An 11,974-nucleotide genomic window follows, 5' to 3' on the forward strand; every position below is an offset into this window, starting at 1 on the left:
CACTCAGGCAGCATCAGTTTGAGTTACCTTGCCCTATCTGCAGCATCATATGGTATTAACTGTACTGTAGACTGAATTGCAAACCAATATACGTAAGAATCGACTTCTGACATGCATGCAAGAACCTAACCCCATTGTAACTCCATGCCTGATTGTACGTAATATATACTATTACATAAATGATTAAAATGTATTAGTAGAAGTACATTATGGTAAAAAGATTGAAATAATGATTGTACATTACATTACAGTACTAAGTAGGCACTTTTATATAGCAAAGGTTTGATAGTATACCCTACCCAGTACGTTGGCCACTTTCTAAGGTTCGACTTACATCCATTCTGACTTACAACCAGTGGGTTGGAACCAAACTTGGTTGTAAGTAGGATGGTACTTGTATATATATAGTGTAATAGTTTGCTATGAGAGGGTTCCTCAAGAAAAGACAAGACTACATTAATGGCCAATAAAACAGACTAAAATGTTTCTTTCAACAAACCCCATATTACAGTACAATGGCAAAATGGTGTTATGTGCTTGGTGTTAATGTATGCCAGGAATTGTTTTTGATGCCATGATATTTGAGAAGGTTGGTAGATTTTAGGGCTTTTGTCTTTCTAGGCATATATATGTGTGTGTGTGTGTGTTTGCAGTATAGAGGTCAGTCCATTGAAGTGATAAATTTTAAAAGTATTGAGAATTTTTTTTACCTTTTTCATTTACTGTAGGTGATTTAATTGTTGCCTTTACTGTATGTTGTTCATGTGGGCATAACCTGTCTCAGTTATTACCAAAACTGATGTTTGTATGTTATATCAGAGGCTGGTTAGGGATGTTTCAACAGTTCCAGCTGTTTTTCTCCAAATGCTCTGAGATTAAGTAATTTTGTTTATTTAAAATTTGTTTTGTATTAGAATTATGCCTTTACAACATCTTTGTTTTTCATATTTCAGGTTTGATGAAAAGGAATCGGTTTCAGGCACACAGCAGTTGAAATCATCAGTGCAGAAAGGGATAAGAAATAAATTATTAGAATCATTCCCTTCACTTGGTGATTACTTTGAAAAGATTTTACCCAAGAAGGAGGCTTTTAGGATTGTTAAATGGTAATTTTTGTTGTAAAATTTTTTTTAGACTTTAGCATTTTAAACAGGGGGCTTATTAGTAGTATAGTATCTTGTGAGGCATATTTCCTTCCTTGTTAATTGTGTTAATTAAATTATTTCACTGGTCCTTCTTTATCTTCAGCTTTTCCCATCTTTATATGGGGTCGCTGTTTGTTATTAGTCTTCTCCATCTGCGACCATGCACCATTACCTCACTCATGTTCTTCTCCCGCATGTACCTGTTAACTGTGTCTCCTTCTCATTTTTGGTCTACCTCTCCTCCTTATTCTGACACTTCCATGTTCATGGTTCTTTTACATACAGAATCCTCTCTCTTACATATCCCAAACCATTGCAATCGTCTCTGTTGTTGCTTCTTTCATATTTTTGTAACTTTTTACTGTCCCTCTTATGAAGTCATTCATTATCCTGTCTCTTCTGGTCACTCTGCACATCCAACGTAACATTCTCATTTCTGCCATTTCCATCCTTCTCTCTTTTGCTCTCTTCATGGGCCGTGTTTCACAATTGCTGTATGTACATCAATGCAGGTCTGACAATGCTCTTGTACATTGTTCCTTTCAGCTTTACATTAAATCTTTTGTCACGTAACACACCTGATGTTTTCTTCCAATTGTACCAAGCTGATTATGTTCTGTGGCTCACTTCCTCCTCCATTCATCCACATATATTCAGTTTTTTCTCTGCTTATCTTTAGGCCTCTGTCCTACGCACTTCACAACTCCAATTTCCTGTCTACTTCTTCCTTACTGGTGGTTACTATCACTGTCATCTGCAATGAGTACACTCCAAGGCACCTGATCTTTCACTCCAGCCACTATCACATCCATTACCATATCAAAAATATAGCTACTCATGTCAGAACCTTGGTGGAGTTCAACTTACACCTCAAACTGTGCACTGTTGTTCCCACTGAGCTTCTTACGTGTGTTGTTGCTTCTCTATACTTGTCATTTACAATCCTTACATTTTTCTGAGACACTTTTTTCCCTAATGCACCTCCAGACATCTTGCCTAGGCACTCAATCATATGCTTTCTCAAGATCTATAAATACTAGTTGTAGTTTTTTTTTTTCTCTATTGACTTGTTGCAATACAAAGATGGCATCTGTTGTCCCTTTTCCTGGCATGAAACCAAATTGTTCATCACTGATAGATGATAGATGTTTCATCCCTTAGTCTTGCCTCTATTATTCTATCATAAATTTTCATGGTACGTGCCATCATTTTTATCCCCCGATAGTTGGCACAATCCTGGATATCCCGTTTGTCTTCGTAAATGAGGACTAGCATGCTGTTTCTCAGGCGACGGGTATCCTCTCATGCTGGTAGATCTTATTAAGCAAGTTCCACAAGATGTCAATTCCTTCCTCTCCTAAGCACCACCATACCTCAACTGGTATTCCATCTAGTCCCACTGCTTTACCTTTCTTAATTTTACTTAAGACCCGCCTCACTTCTCTCCGACTAATCCTGGGAGTTTCTTTCATTTGCTATTCCATCCTCAATTATATTCCTGGGATTTTCATCATGTAGAAGTTTTTCAAAATACTCTCTCCATCTACTTTTAATTTCCCCTAATTTTATTAGAACCTTACCATTTCTCTTTAATTTGCTCAACTTGACATTTTCTGCCTTCTCTAGCTCCCATTATTTGATCTTAGGGTTACTTTTCCTCTTTCCATTTGTCCCTATTCCTATTGAAAAGTCCACAACCACCAGTTTATGTTGTTAGCTAACATTCTCTCCATATATTGCTTTACAGTCCTTTACTTGCTTAAGGTGTTGTCTCCTACAAAGCAGAAAATCAATTTAACTCCTCCACCACGTCTGTGTGTTACATAATCTTTCTTCAGGAAGAATGCCATATCAAATGCCACTGCAAAGTCTATAATGCTTTCGCCACCTTCGTTCCTCTCCCCATTCCTAGTCCTTCATGGATTCTTGAAATCTCTTGTCTGTCTTTACCTTATGTCCATTTAACTCTCCACCCAATACAACTCTCTCTTCTGGGATTGATGTTAATATCTCATCCAGCTCCTGCCAAAACATTGACTTCTCTTCATCATCACATCCAACTTATGGGGTATAAGCACATAGCATTTAGGACTCTGATAACATTAATTTGATCTTCATTATCTGACTACTTCTTCTACCATTTTTTCCTTCAGTTCATTGTTGACAATAATGCCTACTCCACTTCTACCAGTCCTGCCTGCCCCAATGTAAAAGAGCTTACAAGATCTTCCTATTTCCTTTGCCTTATTCCCTTTCCACCTTGTTTATAGCAAACAGGATATAAACTCTCCTCTTTTCATCATCTCCGCCACCTCTCTACTCTTTCCTGTCATACTACCCACATTTAGTGTCCCAATTCTAATCATTTGGACTTGCTTCTTTAATTGCACTCTTCCGCACTGCAGTAGCCCTTGTTATTTATCAGAGAGGTCAGGCGAGGCCCCTGCGCATCGCCTAATTGGGGTACACCCTGGCATTCTCTCTAAATCTGAATTCGACTGAACATGGTTCTGGCATTGGGTTTTTACTGTCGGATGCCCTTCCTGTCACTAACCTCCTCTATTTACCTGGGCTTGGGACCGACACCAGGGTGGGCTGGCTTGCCCCCTAGTGGCTAGATTAAATGAGGTCACTGTTCCAATTTTGTAAAACTCCTGATACGTATAATATAAATTACACTGCTGTAATATATTCATGTCCCTTATCTTAATGTATTGATGTGTAATTTTCAGTAATTGTTAAAAAATTGTCTTGTCTAACACTTCGTTTGTTTCCGGGTAAACCCATTACTTTATAGTAGCATAAATCTACATCCCCAAAGCTATTGTTTCCACTTGCCAGATCATGCATCAATGTCCTTCACACCTCAATATGTGGAACAGGACATTACGTATTTGCATATCTGGCATGTGTGCCACACATTCATATTTCCATATTTCACTCATATCTCTTCATATTACCCTTTGTATCTTTTGGTGATGTGTATGATTTGTGTGTGAATGGTGGTGCATGATTTTCTGAGGGGGGGAACCATATCAGTGAAGGTGTTCAGGTTTTAACTGAGTTTGTGAGTGCTATTTGTAAACATTGACCTGCATTTAATATTCCATTTGCAGAGAGGAGGAAAGTACACCATCTCTAGATTGCCTAACCAGTTGAAAACTACAGGTCTTAAGACAGAAGTCAATGAAGACTGCTTTGACATGTATTTGGAGCAGCAATCATGTATCCATTCTCTAATTTTATATGAAGAAAGTATGCTCAGGCTAGATGGTTATTGACCTGGACATTCTTGGGTTGGGAATTATGATGGTGCAATGGCCCTTCCCAGTGCTTCCAGCAACCCTTTTTCTGCCTGCTTCCCATTCCTTTAATGCCAGCTTCTCTTCTGTATTCCAGTGAGACATAGTTGCTTAAGGTGTGCTGTGGCTATGGCCAAGATTTCAACACCTACCTCAGTCTCAGTGGATGTGTCTGCATTGGCCATGACATCTGCTACTGAGACTCATGTTGGTAGTTTTTCCTACTGTTCTTTCAGGTAGTTGTTCCTGCTTTGCCAGTTGGTAGTTGTTCCTGCTGTTGCAACTCCAGTACTAAGGGATGCCTGCCTCAACTCTGTTCTGGATGGGCCTAAGGGAGGTTTGAGAAGTATGTGGCCATAGGTTAAGTTAAGTATATCTTAGTTTTACCAGACCACTGAGCTGATTAACAGCTCTCCTAGGGCTGGCCCGAAGGATTAGATATTTTTACATGGCTAGGAACCAATTGGTCATCTAGCAATGGGACCTACAGCTTATTGTGGGATCCAAACCACATTATATCGAGAAATGAATTTCTGTCACCAGAAATAAATTCCTCTATTTCCTCGTTGGCAGAACCGAGAGTCGAACTTCAGACCACCAGACTGGTAGCCAAGCACAAACACCACTCATTCAACGAGGAAGAGGCCTGTGCTCATAAGGGGTTAAACAAGCATAGGTACACTTTGCCCTCTTCTTTCTCTCCTACTCCTCGTTTTCCTAGTCTCTGAACTGATGAGAATGCAGGAAGAAATCCAGGAGAGCATCCCAGAAGGCTGGGAAGTTTTTGCATGTAGTACAGGCAGTCCCTGGGTTACAACAGGGTTTCCGTTCTTCTTGAGAAGCGTCATAAGCCGAAAATCGTTGTAAGCCGGAACATCATCAAAAATCCTAAGAAAACCTTAATTTTAATGCTTTGGGTGCATTGAAAACTATGTAAACTGCATTCTTATGGCATTTTTCATAAAACAATCCTTCAAATATTGATTATTTTGCATTTTTGGTGTCATATTTCATCTGCCAGATGAGCGATGAGCGTTGTAGGCGTCGTAACCCTGGAAATAATGTCGATGAATATAATTGAAAAGCGTTGTAACCTCGGAACATCGTAAGCCGAGACCGTCGTAACCTGGGGACTGCCTTATATAGCTCATTGAAGGTGGATCAGTTCATGCATGAGCTTGCTGGTGACTGATCAATGGTGCATGACCCAGTTCAAGCCCAGTTCCTTGCCTAGTTTTCTTAGGCGGTCAAAACACAACTGCACTCTTGGGCTTAATATTGTCTACTGACCAGCACTGCACACTACAAGAGCTGCTTAACTCTTCACAGATAAGACCACCTCAACCAGCACAGCCACTTAGAGATCCAGATGCATACTCAGGCATGTGGAAGCCAGACTCCACTTTTTCTACTTTGGGATTATGTCTGGAGATATGCAATGTCAAAAGTAATGGGTTTGTTTGTGAAAAATTAAATACTACTTATGAAATTGCTTGTTGTAATAACAAGCTTAATTTTTTTATCTTGTTTTTTTTTATGGACTGACAGCTACGCAGATGAAAGAATTGTAATATGCTTACTTCAATTCTTTTTCAGCCATGAGCACATAGAATTGTTAGTAAGAAGTGATGGAGAGCTGTTATTCTTCAAACAGAGGGAAGGACCTTGGATGCCAACATTAAAGTTACTGCATAAATGTAAGTATGTGTATATATCTCAAACAAATGTACCAGGGAACTTCTACAAAGGCATGCTGTGCTTACTTGAATGTTTTTGAACTTAACAGTGTATAGTACCAGGTTTATGTGGATCATTTGTTTTTAGTGAAATTGGTAGTTATTTCACCTATGTAAATAAACTTTTATTTAAAAGTTTGATGAGGTTTGAACAGAAACAAGTAAAATTTAGGTAGAGCCAAACTTAATTTGCTTCCCTGCATATTTGCCAAAGTACAGTATGATCATGTGATCAAGTATGATCATGTGATCAGAGGAAGACAGGGTAAAGTAACCGCAAAATATATTTACTTCATTTCAAGGAGTATGTATATTGTGTTATTTCCAATAATACAAAAAGGTCATATCAAATGAAAATCAAAGGACCATAGATATATTTGCATTTCAATGAGTGAGTGTGCTATGAGCAGCTGCAATAAGCAGACTTTTTGAAAATGTGCGATTACACTTGGGAAAATAAACTAAAGGAGAAAACTTGAATTTATACACATGAAAGTCAAAGGGGAAAACCAAATTAAAAATGGCATGCAAACTTGGTGATAATTGTGGGATTATAGTGAAGATGGTCAAATGTTGAAATACTGAGATGTATGGAACATTGAATCTAGTTGTAATGTAGCTGTACAGCACCAAAATTGGAACGAAAGGCAGTATGTAACCAGCTGTACAACATGAAGGGTAATGGACAGGTTGCAGTAGTGCAGTGGACAAATCTAATCCAGAGGACTGAAACAACATCATAAAATGCTCACCAAGTTAATGAAGACCATAAAATGTGTGATAAGTATGTTATATATACCCAGTAATTTTTTTCAATCACAAGTGTAGTACAGTGCTTAAAAAGACAGAAATTTGAAGATGATCAGAACAAATGAATGTACAGAACTTTTTTTTTATGTCCCAAAATCTAAGAAAGATTGCCTGTGCTATCACCCTATCTGTGCTCACACTCCACTAGTAGTTCTTTTGACCAGTCTTGTTTAAGGTACTGTATTGATTGCTGGATGGGTCCAGATACTAGAAACCTATTGTGATACCCATTGTTTCAGTAGCAATGAGCTGCTGCCTCTGCAGTTATTTGGCATTGTTTCTATGTGTGGAAGACTAGTACCCTCCATCCTCAAATTCAGGTACTCCCTTGTACCCAGTTCTTGTACCTCACATAATTTAGTTACCCAATAGCCCTGCCCACTGCCCAGTCAGTTAATTTTTTGGTGCTGGCACAGTAAAATCAGCACTTACTGCTGTTGAATATGCATGACATTCTTTAGTATTAGTCTCAAGGCAGTCTGCAAATTGCTGTTGAATGTCCATGACATTCTTTAGTATCAGTCTCAATGCAGTCTGCGTATCTTTTTGACAAGCCTCCTTTTCCCTATGCTTTTTTATATGGGAAGGGGTAAAGGTGTAAAAAATATATTTTCCTCTGGTGATCCAGCTATCTTGTTTACTTAATTACTGGAGCTCTAGTCTATCTGCTTGGTATTAGGCAAGCCAAGAGTCTTTCTTAAACCACCAGTTGTCTTCATCCCACACTATTTATTTTGGCTGCCTTGGCATGATTACTGGCGGATAAACCCCTGATTTTTGAGGGATCTTTTCTTAGTTGTCCCCCATGTCTCCTTCCCTGCCCATGCCCTTGGGAGGAGTCATTTTCATATAGACTAAGGAACAAGGCACCAATAGGAAAACATGGTTCTTAGGAGTGCATGTTCTTCACCAAGGTTGACAGATCAAACTTGCTGTGATGATTCAAGTTCTCTCACTTTTGAGAAGTGGTTGTGGCCAACTCTTCTTGGCCCTTTTTATGTTTGAGACACCAGGAAGTGGTTTTTCTGGGCAATGTCTCCTGTTTGTGATAACCTGTAGATTCCACTCCATTTGGCTTCAGTCATATGTGGTGCAGCAAGGCTTGTTTTTCCTCTTGAAATCATCCCTTTTGTAAGTGGATGGTGGTTTAAGTTCTTGCACTGACTTTATTTCATATTTTCCTTATGAGCTACTCTTGTTCTCTTTGTTTGCTTAATCTCGGCCTAGGTTTCATGTCAGGAGAGAGCCAAACATTGGTATTGATCCTTTGGAGAGAACAGTCACCACTGCTTTGCAGTTTCTTGAGGTTGCATCATTCCTTTCGGGGTTTGAACGTTGTGATGGGGCTTAAACCCTTTAACCATTTAACATACAAATACATGTATGTAGCACATCAATTTTACTTGATCTGTTTAGTATATAAATATAAGGAGAGCTGTGTTGATACTGGTCTTAAGTATGCATATACAATATGATGCTTTTTTCTTGCTTTTCTTTCAAGGTCATTCCATTTAAATGTATTACGATATGTAGGTCTCACACAATCTTGGTTGCACATACCCCAACAAGAGCAGTGCCTCCCTTTCCCTATGTCACCCCTAGTTTTCCTCATTTTATGTATCCCTTATTTTTTAGAATGAATAGGTGAGTGGATGAGTAAATAAGCAGAAACTAAAGCTACAATAACTAAATTGTTATAAATAGACAGTCATAGTATCTTACTTTCATATGTAAGTTTACAAGAAAAAGATAAATTCAATACGTACGTACATACTAAAGGTAAACAGTATAATGATTGAAATAAATTATATAAGAGAAATAGACATAGCCCTGCCCACCATTGTGCAAGCACTTGTAAATGAATTGCACTATTCTATATGCTTCCCGAAGTTGTTTACCGTTGGTAACAGTTCAAAAGTTATGGAATTCCCTAGTCCTCACCATAGACCCCTAATTAACTGTAATCTACATCATTGTCATGGGATGGTGCTTCGTCTACATGTACCACCAAAACCATGGCTGGTCATTTGTCCTAAATTTGATCATCTTTCTAGGGACATACCTTATGAAAATAGCCATCAGCATTTCATTTAAATTCTTGGGATCAGGATCTAATGTAGCATCTGAAATATTAAGTGTCAGACAAGCTTCGTTAATGCGATCCGAATTGGCTCTGGATTTTAGCCAGGCTATTTTTCCAACAGTGGAATTAGAAATACAAGTACCATCTGACTTGCAACCTGCTTGACAGACAACCATTGGTATTTATAACCGAACTTCTGGCAGCAGGGCTGGGCAGGCAGATGCATAAGAATACACACCATATGACAGTTGCCTACTAAATTATTCGACAACTGCCATCTCGGAAGAACTCTCTCGTGCTCAGGCATCATCAGTTTTAATTACCCTGCCCTATTAGCAGCATCATATGGTATTAACTGTACTTTAGACTGAATTGCAAACTGATTTACATAAAAATCTACTTCAGACATGCATGCAAGAACCTAACCCTGTTGTAACTTGTTGCCTACTTCTGTACATAGTATACATTACATAAATTATTAATATAATATCAGAAGTACATTATGGTTAAAGTATTGAAATAATGATTGTACATTATGTTACAGAACTATGTAGATACTTTATATGTATATGGGAAAGGTTTGATATGCTTTACCCGTTATGTCAACCACTTTCTAAGGTTCGACTTAATCCATGACAACTACATTATGACGATAATGAAGTCTGGACTATCAAACCCCAGGGTTGAAAACTCAACCTTTGACTTTTCACAACTTACAAGAGTCTCGGATAAAAACATCAAATCATAGTTATGGGCACAACTCTGGAGATCAACTAGGTTGCTTATTTTTAGGACAGTGTGGTTATTGTGTATCTGTCTTTCCTCATAATTCTAATAGCCATATTTCTGTACTATGCTCTTAATTTTTGTTTATTTGAATTTGGAGAAAGCAAGAATCTCCAGACCATGAATGTGGATGGAATTCTCAAATCGGGATTCTCTGTTTAACATCTGCTGAGGTAACTTTTTCCTTTTCACTTCTGATTCATGTAGATTCAATAGAGAAAAGTAATTTCACTAAGTTTGCCCTGTTGTATACTTGGGTCTTCTCATGTGACTAGACTTCCCTTACAATTTCATAGATTTCTAGGGAATCAGTAGGGAAAGGCAGGTAATTCTAACAACTTTAGTTGACAAAGATATCTATCTTCAGGCAGGAATAACCTTAATAGACTCTCTCTGTTGGTTTTGTTCTTAGAGGAAGGTTCATCAGCTGCAATAAACTTCTCAGGTTTCTTTTCAAAACTTTTTCCTCCTTAGTCTGTTCTTTTTTGCAGATTTGAACTTAAATCTCAGATTGACATCTGCCAGCACTTCTTTCAGGTGAGCCATGGAAGAGCTGACTTCCTTTCTTCTAGAAGAGGCCAACTAGAAAGAAATATGTATATACTACATAACTACATAACTGGATATCTCTCCTTCTGATTTCATGTCCATTGAGCAAGGGACCCAGTCTTTCAGAAAGGGGGGAATGCTAGCATCCCTGCTATTAAGCTCACATAGTTCTAAGTTGCACCCAACCGTTCAGGTGGAACTATCAGTTCCAGGTATGAAGGATGGGAGTCTGACAGTCAGACAAATTCACCTCCCTGTTTTTATCTGGAATATTTTTTCCTTGGGTTCATATAGTAGATAGCAAAGTATTTCATGTAAATGTGATGGTTGGGCTTAAATTGGCTCGGTGGATTAAAGTGATGCCAGTCCCCTCTCCCTGACTTGACAGTCTAACCCCTGTTCTTGCTGGTCTAGTTAAACGCATCTGAACAATGCAACCAAGCATCTGTTCAAAGATTAGGCTAAGAATGGTTTCCCTCTGTCCTCTTTAGAATTACTCTATTTATTTGAAAGCATTATGTTATTTTTCTGTTTACTTGATAATATAGAAATTCATATTGTTGTACTGTAATCTTAGAAATCAAAACTTAAACTAATTGTGACAGCTAATTCGTTTCAGTAAAAGGCATTTAGTAGGAAAAGAGTAAATTAATACTGAGAGTACTTAACACTTAAAGTACTCACAGTATTCATTTACACACACTTTCATGGCATTATTAACAACCATGTCTTTTCATATAAAATTTACAGATCCATTTATGCTGCCATGGATGCAAGTGGACAAAGGTGCCATTCGTTTTATATTAAGCGGTGCTAATATAATGTGTCCAGGACTCACATCACCAGGTGCTAAGATGTCCAAAGTAGACCAAAATACGGTTGTAGCTGTGATGGCTGAAGGGAAACAGCATGCCTTGTGTGTTGGAATTACATCTTTGTCTTCAGATGACATAGCAAAGACTAACAAAGGTGTAGGTATTGAAAATTGTCATTACCTTAATGATGGTTTGTGGTATATGAAACCTGTCAAGTAACTTTTAGTGTAAAGTTTAGAACTGTTAAAGTGCGGTAAAATGTGGAATGATCCAAAAGTTAATAATAAAAGAAAAAATTATCTGTATTCACCTTACAGTGCTTTTATTACCATTATTAATTTAAGAAGTTAATGACCCTTGCTCAAACTGATGGTTGGAATTATCCTAGCAAATTGTATTGGAAACTGAGAGTTATAATTCCATGGTTAAAGAAATTTTACAATTTTTAGTATGTTTTTAAAATTAAAGTACAGCTTCAAAGTAGTCAGTTATAAGGTTAATTGTAAATGATTATTTTAAAAAAATTTTATTTCTAGGTTGAAAACTGATTACAATTGTCAAGCAGTGTAATAAGGCTTCCTGTTCAGTATTCTCAGATCATAGGAATGCCCTGTCCAAAGAATTCATTCTTGAAGGAGACAAGAAAAAATAAGCTACTGTAACCGTGCGGTGAAATCTTTGTAGGTTACTACTTTGAGAAATCTACATCAGTGATAATGTCACCAGGAAGCTTTCTTATATATTCCTT

The 11,974-nt window shown here is 37.8% G+C and overlaps 1 protein-coding gene across 1 annotated transcript in view; it reads left to right on the top strand.

The window, feature by feature from the left end:
- LOC135216175 (malignant T-cell-amplified sequence 1-like) overlaps positions 1 to 11,531 on the top strand; it is a 44,851-nt gene extending 33,320 nt beyond the window's left edge. Inside the window, exons 2-4 of the mRNA XM_064251303.1 lie at positions 954 to 1,106; positions 6,044 to 6,144; positions 11,162 to 11,531. Coding sequence (XP_064107373.1) covers positions 954 to 1,106; positions 6,044 to 6,144; positions 11,162 to 11,445 — 538 coding nt within the window. The 3' untranslated portion in view covers positions 11,446 to 11,531. The remainder of the gene's footprint in view (positions 1 to 953; positions 1,107 to 6,043; positions 6,145 to 11,161) is intronic.
- The last annotated feature ends 443 nt before the right edge of the window (positions 11,532 to 11,974 follow it).

This window comes from Macrobrachium nipponense, chromosome 6 (assembly GCF_015104395.2).
Source record: "Macrobrachium nipponense isolate FS-2020 chromosome 6, ASM1510439v2, whole genome shotgun sequence".
NCBI classification, from domain to species: domain Eukaryota; kingdom Metazoa; phylum Arthropoda; class Malacostraca; order Decapoda; family Palaemonidae; genus Macrobrachium; species Macrobrachium nipponense.